The sequence below is a fragment of the Thamnophis sirtalis genome, unplaced genomic scaffold, assembly GCF_051295495.1.
Source record: "Thamnophis sirtalis isolate CommonGarterSnake01/CBP01778 unplaced genomic scaffold, rThaSir2_p1.2 scaffold_2, whole genome shotgun sequence".
NCBI lineage: Eukaryota > Metazoa > Chordata > Lepidosauria > Squamata > Natricidae > Thamnophis > Thamnophis sirtalis.
Genome location: NW_028261382.1, coordinates 35,646,797 through 35,665,909, shown reverse-complemented (window position 1 = coordinate 35,665,909; position 19,113 = coordinate 35,646,797). Strand labels below are relative to the sequence as shown.

Here is a 19,113-nt window from a genome sequence, read left to right as displayed (position 1 = left end):
TTAAGGACATGCCTGGAATTTAAAATATGCTTAATATATTATTAAATATTAGCTATTAAGTTGATAAAATAACAGGGGGACAGAGTTGGAAGGGACCTTGTAGATCATCTAGTCCAACCTCACCTCCCCAAGCAGGAAACCCTACACCATTTCTGACAAATTATTATTTTATATTAAGGACATGCCTGGAATTAAAAAATATCCTTAATGTGTTATTAAAATATTAGCTATTAAAATTGATATAACCATCATAAAATAAATAAATAAATGTGAAATGGGGACTTTTTTTTTTACGTCCCCACTGTCCCAATGAGAAGCTCAAGCCCCATTTCCCCCGAGGATGGACTAACAAACCCATCATCGCCATAAGCCCAGCCCAAAGGATGGGAGCTGAGGTACCGGCCCGCACGTCAATCAAAACAACACCCATCGGGCTCTCATTGGCCGCGCTTCCAGAAAGCCCCGCCTTCGCCCCCGCCCCCCTGGCGGGTTTCGCCTTATTCCCTTGGAGACGGTTGCGAGGAAGAAGAGCGAGCGTGGGAGGGGGGAAAAGGAAGGGGGAAAGCGGTGCCCTGCCTAGGCGCATGCGCGCCAAGGCGAGAGACGCTCGCGAGGCGACGCCGCCGCTCCCCTTCCAGTCTGGGGCGCCCAGTGACGTTGCTCGGCGCGCGCCCGAGCGCGGCGCCCCGCCCCTTCCCAGGGAGAAGGCCCGCGCATGCGCGTTTCATCACTCCTCGCCTTCTATCTCATTTTCCCCCTTCAGACGACGGGAGCGCGCCCGCCCTCTTCCTCCTCCCGCCGCCGCCGTGCCCGCGCCCTCGCGCCCGCCTCGCCCGCCCGTCTCCGCGTCCCTCTGGGGTGGCCGCGGCCCCCTCCGGCCTGGGCGCGGCCTGCGAGGCGGCGATGGAGTAGCTGGGGAAAGGCCGACGCAAGGTGAGGAGGTGTGGGGGGAGGGAGGCAGTCCTGCCCTCCCTTTGCCGTCAGGGGGAGTGGGGAGGGGGCTTGGCAAGGGCGGGGGCGTCCCCGTCAGGGCCCAACCCTGACCTGCTTGGGGGAGGGGAGTGTGGGGGAGGGGAGATCATTGGGGAGGGGGAGATCATTGGGGGAGGGGAGTGCCCATCCAATGCATTCTCCCCCATAAAATCACCCTAATTTGGGGGGGGTGTCTTTAAGGGCCCCTCTGCAAACAGGCATGTCGATCTGGGGGTGATTTTGATGGAGGGGAGGGAAGATTGTTTATATGGGGAGGGGGGAAGTCATTGGGAGATCATTGGGGGAGGGGGGACCATTGGGGGAGTTCTCCCCTCCCCATAAGATTCCTCTAATTGGGGGAGGTTGGGGGGGGGGTCTTTGCAGGCATCTCTGCAAACGGGGATTTCGATCTGGGGGTGATTTTGATGGGGGTGGGGGAGATTGTGGATTGTATGGGGAGGGGGGATCTATGGGTGTATAAGAAGTGGGCTTATTCTTGCCTTTTTTCCCCACCCTCTCTCTTTCCCCCCTTAAGGGGGGGGTTTAAAAAGTGATGGCTTGGAAGCAGCCACTTTCTATTGTCTTGAGCCCTTGCAAGGGGTGACTGGTGGGTGGGGGGTATAGAATAGAAATAGAATAATAGAATAATAGAATAGAATAGCAAATAGGAATAGAATAGAGTAGAATGGAATCGAAAATAGGAATAGAATAGAATAGAATAATTCTTTATTGGCCAAGTGTGATTGGACACACAAGGAATTTGTCTTTGGTGCCTATGCTCTCAGTGTACATAAAGAAAAATAAAACAGAATACATTCATCAAGGTTTAAGGCCACAAAAGGTGTGTGTGGGGGGGAGAGATTAATGGGTGTGCAAAGTGACAGCCAGGTGTGTGTATGTGTGATTACTATGTGCAGGGAGGGGAGGGGCTGATGGGGCATTAGGAGGGAGCAAAAGTGGGGTGGGGGTGGGGAGAGATCCCAGCCTGGATGCCCCCCAATGAATATGTCAATTTCACTCCTCTGTAAGTCAGTTTCATTCTTGGTGTGGAGCGTCCTTGTTTTCTTTTATTTCTTTTTCTTCCCCCCCCCCTCCTCTTTGGGAGCTCAAAGGTGTTTGTGTGTGTGTGGGGGAGAGAAACCATAACCAACACACAAAGGCAAAAAAAATAAAAAATAAACAGGCTTTGAAAGGCGTGGAGTTAAAAACCAATAAAAAGCAATTAAAAAAAAGCTCAGGCAGAAATTGATTAGTTGGGTATTAAGACAAGGGAAAGCTTTGGGTGGGGGGAAGGATAGGATTTGTGTGATTTGTATACGTAGTGTGTGTGTCTGTGTGTCTGTGATGGTCCAGCAGAACTTCCAAGGACCCACTAGGCCTGAGCTAGGTTTTAGGCAGTGGAGGGTAATGGTTTGTACAATGGATCCGAGATTGTGTTTCCTTCAATCAAGAAAAAGGCAGTAATGACAGGCGAGAAGACACATGTCTTTTTTTAAAATTTGCATTTAAATAAATCGGGATAGATGTCTTCCTTTATTTATATTGGGGTATGTTTCAAAAACAGGGCTGGAATTCAGCTTGTGGGAAGGAGAGGCGAGGGAGTCGAGAGTTGGATAAAAAGAGGGCCTAACATGAACAAGGATCGTAGGGGTGAATATTGCAGGATGGGCAGATGGAAAATGAAGCAGAATGCTGTCCTACTGTAAGGGGGGGGTAATATTCTTCGTAAAGGAGAATATTTGTCGCTCAGGGTTGAAATGAGGGGGTCCTTGGTGCTCTCCTAGCTCAGCCAGGGCCCTCACTGTGAGGTCTCTTAAGGAGACGGGGAAACACCCCCCTCCCAAGCGGAAAAGGGGCCGAGACAGCGGTAAGGGGTGATCACAATAAGAATCAGCATTCATCCTTGAAGGTGGAAAGCAGGGCATGCAGGAGAGATTTTTTGCAAGGGGCGGGGATGCTAGTGAGATTGCAAAAAAAAGAAAAGGAAACCCAGTGATGAATGAGAAGCAAGGAGATCTTGTCAAGATCTCCTTTGTTGTCTGGTTTTTTTTTGGGGGGGGGGGGGGAGAAAGCGTCAAGCCTCCTAGCAGGAAAGATGGGTCCAGACCCCTTTCCTTTGATCGCCTCCTCCCCAAACATGCCGGCAGAAAAGGTAAGAGGTTTTACTCTCCTTTTTTTGTTGGTGCTTATGATCTTCTCGCTTAAAAGTATTCTCAGCATCTGCTCCTTGCTTCTCCTTGCTGATCCCTCTTAGGAGTAAGGGTGAAGGGAGCAGCGGGGTGTTGCTCCATAGCCTTCCCTTTACTGCTTGTCATTTTGGCCTTGAGGGAATCGGATGATCGATGTTAGGTTTGGGACCTCCGTGCATATTATGAGCGGTTGATCGCAGCCAATATTTGGGGCAGAAGCACGGTGATGAGCCAGGTAACTACCCTTACCGAGTGGGTGTGCTAGTTACCTCGTTTCTTCTGCTAAGCTGGGGTGGTGGTGAAGGATTTGTGTGATTTGTATATGTGCTGTGTGATTGTCTGGTAGGACCTCCAAGAACCCATTAGGCCTGTGCTATAGATTTTAGACAGTGAGGGTGGGTGGTTTCCAAACTGAGTCTTGTAATCCATGATTGAATATTTACAAGGGAGGTGGGGGGAGACTACCCCTCCTCTCCCAAGTTTCTAGGATGAATAGAAATCCATGCTGGACAATCAGCCTGAATTTTGAGCTGTCATTTCAAAAGGTTAGGTTCCATTTCTCTCTCTCTCTTTCTCTCTCTTTTTCTTTCGGTTATTATTGTTGTCATTGCAGATGGTGGATGTTGATATCGGTGCCGGTGGAGATAACACCAGAAAAAAAATGGATGCTCTGACGGATAGTAGCGCTGAGATTGTTCCGTTGGAACTCTACGATTCATCCCGAGCCAAAATAGCTGCTAATCTACAGTGGATCTGCGCGAAAGCTTACGGAATAGGTAAAAATAATAATAATAATAAAAAAAATTCCCCTTGAAACGTTATTATTTTATTTCTTTCCTTTTCCATTCTCCACCCATCTACTCCTAACTCCCCCCTCTCTGCCTTCTCATGAAATGGGTTTTGAAGGCTGCTTTAAAAAAATAAATCAGCAAACGTATGGGACTGTTTTCCTTCCTTCCTTTGCCCAGACTTTGGCGTGTACACCCCTTTTCTTGTCATGAATGGCCTGTCGTTTTAAGTGCAGAACACCCTGCCGTGCCGTTGTTGGTTTTGTTTTTGTATCGCCAAGCTGTGCTCTCCCACACATCACTTGAAAAAGGCCTGCGAGAACCCAGCGTTTGTAGGACTTTTAACTCTGCAAGTCTTTGGGGGGGTTTGGTTTTGGCAGATGCTGTTCTGCTTAGTTTGCAAGGGTTCCCAACTAATTGGATTTTTTGTTTAACAAAAAAAATCTTGTGGTATGCAGAAGGTCAGGTCACCTTCCTTTAACCCCCCCCCCCCCCCCAGCATTTCAATTCTAGAACAAAGTGGTGTGAAGCCCACCCATGTGTGGGATTCTGAGTGGTGTTTATAAAAATAAAGCTATGGATGGGAAATATTTTGCTGATAAACTCCTGTGTTAGACTGAAAGTGCATGTTGGGACTTTTCCAATTTCTTCTCTCTCTGTCTCCCTGTGTGTATCTGTCTGTCTCTGTGTCTCTGTCTCTCTCTCTCTGTGTCTGTCTGTCTCTCTGTGTGTGTCTCTCTCTGTCTATCTCTGTCCCTCTGTGTGTGTGTCTCTCTCTGTCTATCTCTGTCTCTGTGTGTTCTGTGTGTCTCTCAGATGCTCTTGGCAACTTAGGTTTTGCATGGCAGTAAATTCTTTTCTTCCTCTTTGATGTCTTTCTTTCTATCTTTTGAGTACAAACATTCTAGCTGTTTATTAGCACGGCGCTTCTAAAACCAAGCATAAAATATATAATTCAGAGTTACAGGGATTCCCCTTCAACTAACTCTTCATTTGCCAACTGATCTAAAACACTCAACAAATTAACAGCAGCTTGCTTTGTAGTCGGGCTAAAATGCAGTGCATTTCTACTGGCATGTTTGTTGTGTTTTTCTCCTAGGGCATTACCTTTCTCTGTACAAATTGTGTTCGATTGAAATTAGGAATGCTAACCAAAAGTTTCCTGCGCAGAGTTTTTTTTTTTTTTTAAAGTTCGCCACAGCGTAGTCCATAACTGCAGTTAAGATGATGGAGGGCTTGTATACAATCCATAATTACGGTTTGTCTGCTGGGATGTTTTGTATCTGATTTTCAGAACAGTAGTGTGTAGGTTGGAGCCACTGATAAGTAAAGGTTGTGTTTATGTTTGCCTTCCATGGGAACTAGGGAACTAGGCTTGAATGATAGTGGAGTTATGAATGTATCTGTTGAGGTTCCAGATCGCTGTTAGGAACCTTTATTTTACAGAGCCCAGTTGAGTGGATTTGGGAATTTTATTTCAGATTCCCCCCCCCCCCAAACAATTATCCAAAATTTTTAGCCTTCCAAATCAGTGTTTCCCAACATTGGCAATCTGAAGATGTCCGGACTTCAACTCCCAGAATTCTGGGAGTTGAAGTCTGGACATCTTCAAGTTGCCAAGGTTGGGAAACACTCTTCCAAATCATTGTTATAATAATTGCTGTCCAGTACAGAAGCTGTACCATCCTTTATTTGAAATTTCATTTCTGCTGGTTTGCATCTGGCCAGTGGCAAAAAAAATTCAGATTTGATGTCTGGCTTTTTGTAAGGCTTATGTCTCCCCTCCCCACCTCCCCCAAAGTATCTTAAAATTAAGGATTTGCTATTTGAGACAAACTGAGCAGCGGAAGAAAACTTAAATTTGAATTGTTTGCTTTACTAGGTGATTTGGTGAGAGTTGAGAAAAATGAAAGAGAAATCTGTAACTTTTGCCAGGTGTTAAAAAAAAATCTTGGTAAAGTGCATAAATCTGTATGGGGCTTTAAATGTGTTGTAAATTTCAAGCGAAACTTTGTTTTATATTGTACTCATCTGGTTTATGGCAAAAAGGTTAAGGCGGTATTCCCCCCATTTTAACTTGAGAAAGTTCTTAGAGGGACTAGGAGATATTCATAACTAGCTGGATACCCGTCCTTCGCGACGAAACTATGTGATTGGGCTATGCGGGAGAAATTTGGTTCCCAATCCTTTGGCTCAGCGGTGTTTGGTAATTGAAACACATAAGGAAATATCGCTCCCGCTGTCTTGAGTCTAGAAGCAGTTCCATAGGTAGAAGGAGTAGACATTTTGATGATACACCGGTATTTAGTACTGTAAGGAGCCCCAGACTGCTTCTGAGTGAAGGAGTGGAACGTCTACCAGTTTGAACTAATGGTAACGGAATGCGAGGCAACTGGCAGTTGGAACAGAGTTCTTTTCAGGTGGGGCGGGCGAGTAGAACACCTGAGCATCAGATCATGTTAATTACTGTATAAGAAATACTAATGATCTGATGGTCATTTTGAAAAATCCTTTCTTAGCGGGGACCTAGAAGCCAAGAGGAACATGTGTGACAAATTTAAAGTTTGTAGACTTTACAGTTCTGGAGATTTTGTGATGAGTGAGTGGTATTTGGCTTTATATATAAATATAAATTCTTTTTAACTCGCGTCATCCAGGGTGAAGTTCTGCAAGAGTCAGGAAAGAGTCTCCTAAAAACCTTTGCAAGGCTTTGGACTTAATTGTGTACTTTGGATAATGCAAGATTTCCTCCAGCTCCCACTTCCTAACGTTTGAACTGCTGAGAGTAAATCACCTTTTGAGTTGTGTATCCAATAGTAATTTTATGATGACACATGATTCTGTCTTACGCTCACACGAGAGCTCGCGGGACAAGAGAACAGTAGATACCTTAAGAAGCTTCTGTGGGATGAAACAAGGCGAACAAGCTGAAACATAACCCTGAAAAGGCAGTGGGAAAGCCTGCAGATCTGGATAGAGGTGTCGAACTAGTTTGCAGTGTGGTGGCCCTCCTGGCCTTGGGGGCTACATTTCTTGGTGCGGTGTCCAGGAGTGCCGGTTGCAGTCCTGTCTCTCTGTAGAAATTCATGCATGGATTATATAAGCCAGGCGACACAGGCTGTACAGATATGTAAAGGAAGGCATATACCAAAATGCAGTAGTCTAGGGGACTGGAGGCTAAAACATAGGAAGAACGGTTGCAGGAACTGGGTATGTCTAGTTAAATGAAAAGAAGGACCAGGGGAGACACAAGAGCAGTCTTCCAATATCTCAGGGGTTGCCACAAAGAAGAGGGAGTCAAGCTATTCTTCAAAGCACCCGAGGGCAGAACAAGAAGCAATGGGTGGAAACTAATTAAGGAGAGAAGCAATCTAGAACTAAAGAATTTCCTGACAGTGAGAACAATTAATCAGTGGAACAACTTGCCTCTGGAAGTTGTGAATGCCCCAACACTGGAAGTCTTTGAGAAGATGTTGTCTGAAACCGTATAGGGTTTCCTGCCTAGGCAGGGGGTTGGACTGGAAGACCTCCAAGGTCCCTTCCAACTCTGCTTTTGTATTGTATTGTAAGTTGCTTTTGAAGTTTTGATTTGAAGTTTGTGAGGGGTCGGAAGATATTTTCATAACCTTCTTTTTGACTCGTGCAGTTTACAGGTCCTCCATGGGAAGGCAGGTTGGCCGCAATTGAGTCATTTGGAAAGGAAGTTGCGTTCCTGAGTTTTGGATAGGATTGATAGAAATATTGTGGATGGTGAACCGAGCATTAGTTACCGCAAGCGTTCCGAAATGACATTTCCGCCTCTTTGAGAAAGCAACGTGTGTCCTTACAACAATCTTTAATATAAGGATTTATCACACACACACACACACACACACACACACACACACACACACAGTCGGCTACATCTTTAAGTTGCCGGTTCAACCAGCTTTGTGGTGTCAACAGCCGTTCTCTCTCTCTGAACTTGCTTGTTCTTCTCCTTTCAGACAACATCCCAGAGGACCTGAAAGATCCCTTCTATGTAGACCAGTACGAGCAGGAGCACATTAAGCCGCCCGTCCTCAAGCTGCTGTTATCCAGTGAGCTGTATTACCGCGTCTGCAGCCTCATTCTCAAGGGGGACCAGGTGGCCATGCTGCAGGGACACCACTCGGTCATCCAGGCGCTCTCCCGGAAAGGGATTTACGTCATGGAGAGCGATGATACCCCTGTGTCTGAATCCGATCTCAGCTCCGCACCCATCAAAATGGTGAGCTTCAGAAAACCAGGAGTTGAGCTCCACAACTCCATCCTTTCTTTCGTTGTCTTGGTTTCCCCTCGTAGATCCTCCCCCACTTGTCCCCTCCCTGAAATTTTGCCACTCCTAAACTAGCCAACTTCTTTTTTTTCAACCTTCTCAAAGGGTTGAATCAAGCATCGTCTGGTTTTTTCCCCCCTCTCCCGGTCCTGTAGAGTCCTCACATGGCAATGATTGATGCTCTCATGATGGCCTACACCGTGGAGATGATCAGCATTGAGAAAGTCGTGGCCAGCGTCAAGTGTTTTTCCACGTTCAGTGCCTCGAAGGATTTGCCCTACGATCTGGAGGATGCGATGATATTCTGGATCAACAAGGTAAATCGTGAGTCAATTTGATGTGGAAATCCCTGGTTAGTGGTAAACGCCAGCGTGCAAGCAGGGTACAATTTGCGTCTACTAATATTATGAGAGAGACGAGGTGGCTCAGTGGCTAAGATGCTGAGCTTGTCGGAAGCTTGACTTCTGACTCCCTCTGCTACGGTAAAAAAAGGCATTCACATCAAATCACGGCTTTTTCCTTTTTCCTAATAATATATTCGGGACGCGGTGGCTCCGTGGCTAAGACGCTGAGCTAGCACCACGTAATGGAGTGAGCTCCCATGACTTGTCCCAGCTTCTGCCAACCTAGCAGTTCGAAATCATGTAAAAATGCAAGTAGCAAAATAGGACCCACCTTTGGTGGGAAGGGAACAGTGTTCCTGCCTTGTGTTTACTTGGAAGAACCACCTGTTGGTATTGTACATTTATTCATCTGTTCTTATGCATATCGAGAAGTTAATGAATCCAGCTGAATCGGTTATCTGTGTGTGCTTTCTGGATTTGAATTTATGCAACAAACTCTGACATAACATTATGGCCGGTTTGGAGAACCTCCAAATCCCACCCCTGGTTTTGGCGTTGAGTCATGCCGGCCACATAACAACAGAGGCGTCTTCGGACAGCGCTGGCTTTTCGGCTTTGAAACAAAAATGAGCACCGCCACCCAGAGTCGGGAACGATGATCACAGATGTGCGAGGGGAAGAAAAGCCTTTATCTATTATTATGAGAGCGAGGGGGAAGAAAAGCATTTCTAGGCTGTGACTTTACCTAACTCTGTAAGAAAAGTCACCTTGATTCTAAGCAGCAGGAAAGATAAACCTTGGATAAACATAAACCTTGGATAAATAAAATTAGCCAGGAGCAAGAGAGTTAAGAGGTCCAAAAACTGAGTGCAAAAAAAAATAAAAAAATCTTCTCATGCTTATATTTCAGAAAATAAGTATGTGGCCAGAAGTATTGGACTTAATTTCGAAAAGGCATTAGAAATTGGGTTAGAAATAAAACACAGAAAATCCATTTACTTAGGTCTGGGAGTAATTTTGTTTTTACGGCTTTGGGGATTGATTTGTGACTTAGAGAGGGTGCCTATATCTGGAATTGTGTGTGTGTGTGTGTGTGTGTTTGGAGTCTCTATATTGCTAGGAATTTGAAGCTGCTAATTGTATTTGATTGCCATCTGGATTGGGTTGTAAGAAAAAGAGAGTAAAGCACGCAATTGTGGATAGCCAGAATCCCCCCCTGGGGAGATTGAGAAGGAAGAAATGACAAAGTGCCTGAATTTAGGCAGTTAAAACAAAAATCAGGGAAAGGAATACAGTTGCCCTCATTACCTTTTTTTTTCTCTTCCCCTCTGCTCTTTTAGGTGAACCTAAAGATGAGAGAGATCACGGAAAAGGAGATTAAATTAAAACAGCAATTACTGGAAAGCCCAGGTCATCAAAAGGTAAAGCACATTAGATGAAATGGGACATTTAATTGATTCATGTGGGTGGGACTTGGGAGCAGACCTCATTCTTTTTCCATCTGTCTTGGCGCTTATATTGATAGAATTTATTATCCTGTCTTGCACCTCTTCTACAAAATTGCTTTGTTCCTTCCTTCCTTCCTTCCTTCCTTCCTTCCTTCCTTCCTTCCTTCCTTCCTTCCCTCCCTCCCTCCCTCCCTCCCTCCCTCCCGCTCTCTGATGCTTCCCCCCCTTTCTTCCTCCCTCCCTCTCTCCTGATGTTCTTAATTCCCTCCCTTCCTCCCTCCCTCCCTTTCTTCCCCCTTTCCTCCCTCCCTCCTTCTCTTTCCTTCCTTCATTCCCTCCCTCCCGCTCTCTGGTGCTTCCCTCCCTTTCTTCCTCCCTCCCTCTCTCCTGATGCTCTTAATTCCCTCCCTCTCTTCCTTTCTTCCTCTTTTCCTCCCTCCCTCTCTCCCTCCTTCACCTCCTTCCTTCCTTCCCTCCCTCCCTCCCTCCTTCCTTCCCTCCCTCCCTCCTTCCTTCCCTCCCTCCCGCTCTCTGGTGCTTCCCTCCCTTTCTTCCTCTTTTCCTCCCTCCCTCTCTCCCTCCTTCACCTCCTTCCTTCCTTCCCTCCCTTACGCTCTGATGCTTCCCTCCCTTTCTTCCTCCCTCCCTCTCTCCTGATGCTCTTAATTCCCTCCCTTACTCCTTCCCTTCATTTCTTCCTCTTTTCCTCCCTCCCTCTCTCCCTCCTTCACCTCCTTCCTTCCTTCCTTCCTTCCTTCCTTCCTTCCTTCCTTCCTTCCTTCCTTCCTTCCATATGGAGTGATTTGAAAACTTATGAGGTTTCAGTCAAGCTCTGTTGAGGTGCCATGGTTTCAAAATGAATTGAATTTGTGGGCTCCTGTGACAGTCCCCTTTTAAAAGTTTTTCTTTGCGTCCTACATTTTATTTTATACCTTATTTACTTTATATTCACCATATTTTCCAGATATTTTTTTAAACAATGCCTGTTAAAATTGTATCCTGTTTAAGCTTTGATATTTCATCTTGTGTGTGGGGGGGTGGGGGGGATGTAGTCTTGAGACAGAGGTGAGTGGGAGGTTTTAACTGTCTGCTGAGAAGACCTTGTAGGTTTATATTTGTAACAGCCCTTGATTTGATGCCATTTGGATCTTCTCAAGCACTAAGGAAAGTAACATCTATAGCAGTGATTTCTCAACCTGTGGTTCAAGGACTCCTGGGGGGGCCACGATATCACAGGGCCTCCCACGAAGGCTTGGAGAAATATTATGATTTAAATCTTAAGTCTTGGGCGGGGGGGGGGTTGGTGGCCCGCGGTGAAAAAAAGATTGAGAACCACTGACCTATAGAATTATTCAGAAGAATTAGTACTGCATGTACACAATCCTTCCTCTCTCTCGTTCCTTTCGAGTAGTGGACGTTACTAACGTGTGCCCTTACACTTCCAGTATTAGAATATTTGAGAAGCACGACACAACAGGCTCCACCACAGTGGAGCGTGCAATTTTCTTAAGTCCTGCCAAGATATTCTTAACTGGTGTGGAAAAGGCTTGAGGTCGAACTTTCATATTGCACAGTCAAAGCGAGCTCCTAAAGAGATTTCTATGCATGCAAAACCTCTAAATATGTGTTTCTTGAGTCTTAAAAAAAAAAAAAAGAACCCCACCTTTCCCGTGTTGTCAAAACCATCCGCAATATGAAAGCACGGCCCGTATTGAGGTGAGGCTCATGTAAAGTTTGCTTGTAACATGCTCTGACGATGTTCCTCTCCTGTTCCCACCTTTCCGTTCCCCCCCTGCTTCCCGAACAGTCTCCTTCCAAATGGTATTGGAAATTAGTGCCTGTAAGTCAATTAATTCTGTACGCAGAATTGTCATCCACCAAAACCCATCGGCTTTCCATCGGTCTTTTGATTTGCTTCCATTCAAAGCGCCCGCCTTCCACCGTTTCGCAACGTTTTCCTCGGCTCCCGGCTCCTCTCTCTTTAACAAAGAAAAGATTTTTAAGATTTCATTTCACAATTCTACGTACTGTAACTTGGTAGCATCCATCACTAGGCAGATCTCACGGTTGCCGATGGCGGAACTCTAGAAACGAAACTCTCTAGATTCTCCGTTCTGTTTCGAAAGATTCCTTCTTTGCACTCATTAAGATGAATTCTGGTCAGTTTAAAGTAATCGGGGCTTCCTTCCCTGAAAATAAGGGAATTTGGTCAGTATATTTGGATTTACATAGCTTGTTTTGGAAAACCTAGTTGTAGTAAAAATCCATCCCTCCCTCTAAATTGTTGCATATTACCATCTCGGTTCACTAAATCAAAATTAAATCACTTGAAGTATTAGCACCACTTTATAAATCCTTAGCAGGACCACACCTGGAATACTGCATCCAGTTTTGGTCACTAGATTTTAAAAAAAAGATGTTGGGACTTTGGAAAAAGTACAAGAAAGAGCAACTAAGATGAAGAAGGACCTGGAGGCTAAGAATGTCTGAAGAACAGTTGTGGGAATTGGGTTTGGCTAGTCTAGAGAAAAAAAGGAGTAGGGATGACACGATAGCAGTATTTGAGGGGCTGCCACAAAGAAGTGTGGGTCAGCTTATTTTCCAAAGCTCCAGAAGACATGAAACAATGGATGGAGACTAAATCAAGTAGAGAATAGCCCGTTTCTGAGCAGTGTTATTGACAGAGTGCTTAAGGTTTCATAAATTGTGCATTGGACCGATTACAACACCAGGGCATCCGATGCTAATTAAGAATAGCAAGCGGTGGTTTGAGTTTTTGGAAAAGTTACTGCCAGCCCGAGGCCACCTCCACCTTGTAAACATCGGGTTTAAAAAGTTTATTTAGCACAGCGGGCAGTGTACGTTCCGCTATAATGGTCCGTTGATCCCTTCCTTTTGTGAGGGAAGACCGTGCGGAGGTCAGCAAATTCTCTCCCTCCCAAACTATACTAGGTAGCGTACAAAAAGATTGCCTCCCCGTGCAAAAGTCCTTCCAGTTCATTATGATCGCTAAAATTAAGCACAGTTTAGGCTTTCCCAAATGAAGTTGAGAGTTCAAGATTTAACCTTGATCTTCTACCATAAGGAGGCCCTGCAATAGAAACCTCACCTCCTATTTTGCTGCTCCCGCATGCGAAAGCAGAAGGGGCCAGAGCGAGGACTTTAAACCCACCGGTTCACCTTACTGTGGGAAACAATCATGCTCAAAATTTAAGATAACATTAAATTGAATTTATACGAGTGGTGCTGGGGCCGAGGGTTGGAGCTCTCGCCTCTCAAATCAAGCAGACATTTCTCTCTCTGGGTACGATGAGAATATATCTGCCGAACAAAACTCCGCATTGGCAACAGCGAAGGGCATCCGGCCAGGAAACACTCTGCTAGCTCCGTTCAGTTGCCCAGACTCCACCCAGCAAGGGCTTATTGGGGGTCGTTAAAAGAAGATGATTAAATTGAAATTACATACGATTTCCGGTTGCCACCTTTTAGCTTGCAAGAATGACCATCATTTTTGTTTAAGACCGCCGATATGGTGCACGCCTTACAAAGTGCATAATACATCTAGTGACTTATGCTCCATGGTACAGTATGATTCCCATTACACGACAGTTTGTGGAAAGCCTCAGGGTGAGTGAAAAGGAAACCTTTGCAAAAGGATAGCAATTCAAATGTTCAAAGGGGGGACCCTTAATCCTTTGGGGATTAAGTTATATTCCTCAATACTTTTTTTTTTTTGCAATATGATTTCAAGATTTTGGCAAAGCTTCTTCCCTCTTGCCTAGCTGATACCAGTTTTTCAAATTCGATACTGGTTCCATAACATTGCATTTTCTGTTCTGCTCAGAGCTTTTCAAGCAGGCAAGATCGATTGGCAAAAAAATAATTTCTCAGCCTTAGCTTTCCTCAAATATTTCATTACGGGGGACATGATGGCCTTTTTTAGCTGAATGGCAAGTTTGTGTTTTATGTTTTGGGCTATTCTCGAGAAAAGCGGTTATCGCTCTGGTAAGTATCAGTTAAAAGGTTGTGAGATCTCAATGGGACGCGGTGGCTCAGTGGCTAAGACGCTGAGCTTGTCGATCAGAAAGGTCGGCAGTTTGGCGGTTCGAATCCCTAGCGCCGCATAACGGAGTGAGCTCCCGTTAGTTGTCCCAGCTTCTGCCAACCTAGCAGTTCGAAAGCACGTAAAAAATGCAAGTAGAAAAATAGGAACCACCTTTGGTGGGAAGGGAACAGCATTCCGTGCGCCTTTGGCATTCAGTCACGCCGGCCACATGACCACGGAGACGTCTTCGGACAGCGCTGGCTCTTCGGCTTTGAAACAGAGATGAGCACCGCCCCCTAGAGTCGGGAACGACTAGCACATATGCACGAGGGGAACCTTTACCTTCAAGATCTCAATATAATATTATGAAGTGTTGCATATATTTTTTTTACTTATTGTGCTTTTCCTGCTAAACTGGTGGAGCTTTCAGTTGCATCTTTTTTGTGTGCGCAATATTATATAGTGACCTTTGAAGTTTAAATTAATGTATTGATATATTTCAATAATGTGCGAAGACTCTATGGGGAGGTTTTGTATGCTTAATTAAAGTGCTGGAAATGGTCGCCTTAATTATTTTGTCAGGGGCAGCTTACAAGTGAAGTAAGTTGTTGATTTGGATTACCAAGGATCAGATTAATAGTTAAATTAGTATGTGTTGGTAGTGGGTGGAGAAAGAGGTATACCATTGTAATGCAAATACTAATTAGATGATTACAAACCTTTTGCCTGTTCTGAACTTTGTGTGTGTATATATATATATATTGGTGTGTTTCTTAAAAAGAATAGTATTCTTAAGAATATTAGCTTAAAAAGAATAGTATTCTTAAGAATATTAGCTTAAAAAGAATAGTATTCTTAAGAATATTAGCCTAAAAAGAATAGTATTCTTAAGAATATTAGCTTATAAAGAATAGTATTCTTAAGAATATTAGCCTAAAAAGAATAGTATTCTTAAGAATATTAGCTTAAAAATAATAGTATTCTTAAGAATATTAGCCTAAAAAGAATAGTATTCTTAAGAATATTGGCTTTTGTGCAGGGTCTGCCTTTAGAAAGACGATTCCAAAATTAGCAAGCAAGTTGTTTACAAAACCAACCGCTTGTATGAACAAAAGGATTATAACACCTTGTAAAATAGAAAGTTACTGGTTTAAATCAGGGCAGAAATATTTTAATAAGAGCCCTGGGAAAAAATGAGTTCTAACCCAGCCTGGGATCTCATTGGGTGACTTTGGGCCAATCACACTCGGCCTCGAGGGTTGTGGGGTGGGGGGGAAAAAAAACCCATGAGCTATGAAAGATGGGATGGGAAGTCTCACAGGTTTTGCCTTCCTTCCTCAGGTACGTTACCGCCGAGATCACCTCTCGAGCCGACAGCTGCCCTTTTTCCCATTACTTGAAGACCTGATGAAGGATTGTAGCGATGGGGCTGCTTTGCTGGCTGTCATCCATTATTATTGCCCCGAACAAATGAAGCTTGATGGTACGTCGATAACAGAGTTTAAAAGAAACCTTATGTCAGTGTTCCAAATACCATGCAGAATTAAATCAGAGTCGAAGGCAAAACTATGCTTAAAGTTCCAATTTAATAAGACAGGCATGTTGGCATCATACTGTGGGATTCCAACTCTGGAAGTTACATCAGAATCCCACCCAGTTAAAAGTTCATGATCTTGTCCCCACACCCACAATCCATCACATGGTCCAATCTTCTTCTTCCACGCTGGCGTCTACGCCCAACTTGCCACCGGTCAGGTGTGAAAGTGCGGAGACAAAGGATGATCTTGACTTCTAATAAAGAATGAAAAACAATACATTCCACAATCCTACTCCTTCTATTCCCCCTCCCATCGACTATACTTAAAGAAACAGCATAATGAAATAAGAGAAAGTATGGCAGGCCAAAATTCTAAAAGGAATATAAATGCAGGCCTGACACCTAGTTTCCAAATCCTGCCCAAATTGAAAGTTAGGAGATGCCAAAGCGAGAGGGGACTGCCTATTTCATTGTGCCCCTCTTTTTGCCCCCTTTCTTTAACGATACCACTCTACCATTTCTTTGATATTTGTGTAAATCTTATCCTGCGGGCGAGTTGGCCGTGGAAAGTTGGCTGTGGATATATAGCACTTAGCAATAGCCCTTATATACTTATATACCGTATCATAATGCTTTTACAGCCCACTCTAAGCAGTTTACAAAGTCAGCCTCTTGCCCCCAAACAAACTGGGTGCTCATTTTACCCACCATGGAAGGACGGAAGGCTGAGTCAACCTTGAGCTGGTCAGGATCGAGCTGCTGACAGTGGGCAGAATTAGGCTGCAATATTGCGTTCTAACCATTATGCCACCACAATAGGTAGGTAGATGATAGGTAGGTAGGTAGGTAGGTAGATGGTTGGTTGGTTGGTTGGTTGGTTAGTAGGTAGGTAGGTAGGTAGATGATAGATAGATAGATAGATAGATAGATAGATAGATAGATAGATAGATAGATAGAAAGAAAGAAATGGCACTTAGACATATACCTCTTCATAGTGCTTTTACAGCCCTGTCTAAGCAGTTTTCAAAATCAGCCTCTTGCCCCCAAACAATCTGGGTCCTCATTTTACCCACCTCGGAAGGACGGAAGACTGAGTCAACCTTGAGCCCCTGCATTTTTTGGATGTACTCAGCGTTTTGAGTCTTAGAATTTCTTTACTTCCTGTTGGCTGGGAAATCTTAATATTGCAGCCTTCAATCGGTGTCAAGTTCCTCCTGATGATGTCCTCTGTCTGGAGCCATGGAAACCGAGAGGCTATTTTGGGTAATTCTCTTCTTCCTTCCTTCCTTCCTTCCTTCCAATTCCTAGAAATTTGCTTGAAAGAGGTAACATCAATTGCAGACAGCATCTACAACATCCAGTTGCTCCGAGAATTTGCCAATGAGTACCTGAACAAATGCTTTTACCTCACTTTGGAAGATATGTTGTATGCCCCGTTAGTTCTAAAGGTAAGAAAGAGAGAGGGGAAGGCGGCGAAAACGCTTCTCAAATAATGTGCAGGCGATCTGGTTTATATTTCATTTTTTTCCCCCTTCTTCTTTTCCCTAGGCTAACGTTATGGTTTTCATTGCCGAATTATTCTGGTGGTTTGAGAATGTCAAGCCGGATTTTGTGCGTCCCAGGGACTTCCAAGAAGTCAAAGATGGTGGTGAGTCGCTTGGGCTGGGAGGATTTGTTGACGGTAGCGAAGGAATTTTACAGTGGAATTGGTTTCCCTGTCTTTACCCTGATGGGTATTCTCAAGTCGTCTTCGTTCCCCAAACGGCAAATTGGTCAAGAGGCTGAAAATGGCTAAAGAGGAGGGGTTTGGGACTTTCTTTCTTTCTTTCTTTCTTTCTTTCTTTCTTTTTTTCTCTCTCTCGTTTTTCTCCCTCTCTCTTCCTCTCCCTCTCTTCTCTCTCTCTCTCCCTCCCTCTCTTCTCTCTCTCTCTCTCTCTCCTCTCTCTCTTTTCTCTTGTCTTTCTCCCTCTCTTCCCCTCCCTCTCTTCTCTCTCTCTTCCCCTCCCTCTCTTCTCTCTCTCCCTCTCTCTCTTCCCTCTCCTCTCTCTCTCTCTTGTCTTTCTCCCTCTCTCTTCCTCTCCCTCTCTTCTCTCTCTCTGTTCCGATTTCCAGCATGTGCGCTGGCCAGCTGCTCTTTGCATGTGCTGGAGTGCCAGAAACCCAAAAGACCAGCTGGCAATGGCGCACGTGCCCACAGAGAGGGCTCTCTGGGCTACCTCTGGCACGCTTGCCCCAGGTTTGCCATCACAGTCCTCTTGCATAAACAGAGGCATAGAATTAAAATCACACAAAATATCAGCACTGCTTTATAACCGCATGCTCACCAGTCAGCTGGCCTTGGGATTCCAGGCACTCCAGCGTGTGCTCCAGTTTGGGCGCCTGGTTGGCCCTCATGGTCTTAGAGGATCGTCGTTGCGGGGGGAAATAGGAGGAGGGAGGACTGTTGGTTCCTTGGGGTTCTCTGAGCTTGGTTTCCTTGGAGGCGTTTCGTGACCGAACTAGGTAACGTCATCCGTGCCACCGTGGCTCATTCTTGACCAAAAAAAGACGAATGGAGACATTCCACTCCTGGTGAAAAAGAGGGAGAGGAGAAAGAGGGAATGTCTATGTGTCTGTGGATGGCCGATTTTGTCAGAGTGCCAGGCTTCACAGAAATGCCCTGGCATCCTTTGGGACTTGGTGTGGTCCAGCATGCTCCTCACATCGTCCCCAATTGAAACAAGGGTTAAAGCTATCTGTCTGTTGTGAAATTAAATCTTTTTTTTTAACACTTAGCAGATTCTTCCGTTGTCTTTTTTTAAAAAAAATGTTGGAGCTCCAGTTAACACTAAACCCCGGTGTGTTCTAGCTAAAACCATGCTGCATCAGAAGAGCAGCCGCCCGTCGGTACCCATTTCCAATGCCACAAAGCGGAGTTTCATGCCGAGCCCAGCGGTCCCCTGTTCAGCCGATGTACAACCTCCCAGTCAACTCTCGCAGGAAACGTGCAGCAGGTATGACGAATATCCCGAAATAGTTGGATGGTTTCAAAGCTAAGAACGGGGGAGCGAAACATGTCCTATTAGTTCTGATCGAAGTGCTAGACTTTAATGGAAACTCTACTCCTGTCCACTTAAGACTGAAAGGAGTGTGCACCCTCCTTTCACGTGAAGTGTGAATACCACTCTATGATGCCTTCGTTAGGCCACACTTGGAAGCCTGCATAGAGTTTTGGTCGCCAGGATGAAAAACAGATATTGAGACTCTAGAAAGAGTGCAGAGAAGAGCAACAAAGAGGATTAGGGGACTGGAGGCTACAACATATAAAGAATGGTTGCTGGAATTGGGTATGTCTAGTTGAATGAAAAGAAGGACTAGGGGAGACCGAGCAGGTAGATGTTTTGCCTTGGACTCTGATTTAATTCTACATGATACTTGGAACGCTGACATTTTCTGTGTTAATCCCAATTCTGGAAATGACATCAGAATCCCACCCAGTTAAAAGTTCATGATC

At 44.9% G+C, this 19,113-nt stretch overlaps 1 protein-coding gene across 2 annotated transcripts in view; it reads left to right on the top strand.

Moving 5' to 3' along the window:
• The first annotated feature begins 758 nt into the window (after window positions 1–758).
• Window positions 759–19,113, top strand: part of CAMSAP1 (calmodulin regulated spectrin associated protein 1) — a 33,980-nt gene continuing 15,625 nt past the window's right edge. The window contains exons 1-10 of one of the 2 annotated variants that reach the window (XM_087704776.1): window positions 759–933; window positions 3,775–3,937; window positions 7,936–8,198; window positions 8,402–8,563; window positions 9,931–10,011; window positions 11,846–11,878; window positions 15,425–15,566; window positions 16,929–17,068; window positions 17,169–17,268; window positions 18,469–18,613. In XM_087704776.1, coding sequence (XP_087560902.1) covers window positions 3,775–3,937; window positions 7,936–8,198; window positions 8,402–8,563; window positions 9,931–10,011; window positions 11,846–11,878; window positions 15,425–15,566; window positions 16,929–17,068; window positions 17,169–17,268; window positions 18,469–18,613 — 1,229 coding nt within the window. In that variant the 5' untranslated portion in view covers window positions 759–933. The remainder of the gene's footprint in view (window positions 934–3,774; window positions 3,938–7,935; window positions 8,199–8,401; window positions 8,564–9,930; window positions 10,012–11,845; window positions 11,879–15,424; window positions 15,567–16,928; window positions 17,069–17,168; window positions 17,269–18,468; window positions 18,614–19,113) is intronic. The other variant, XM_087704778.1, reaches the window with a different exon arrangement.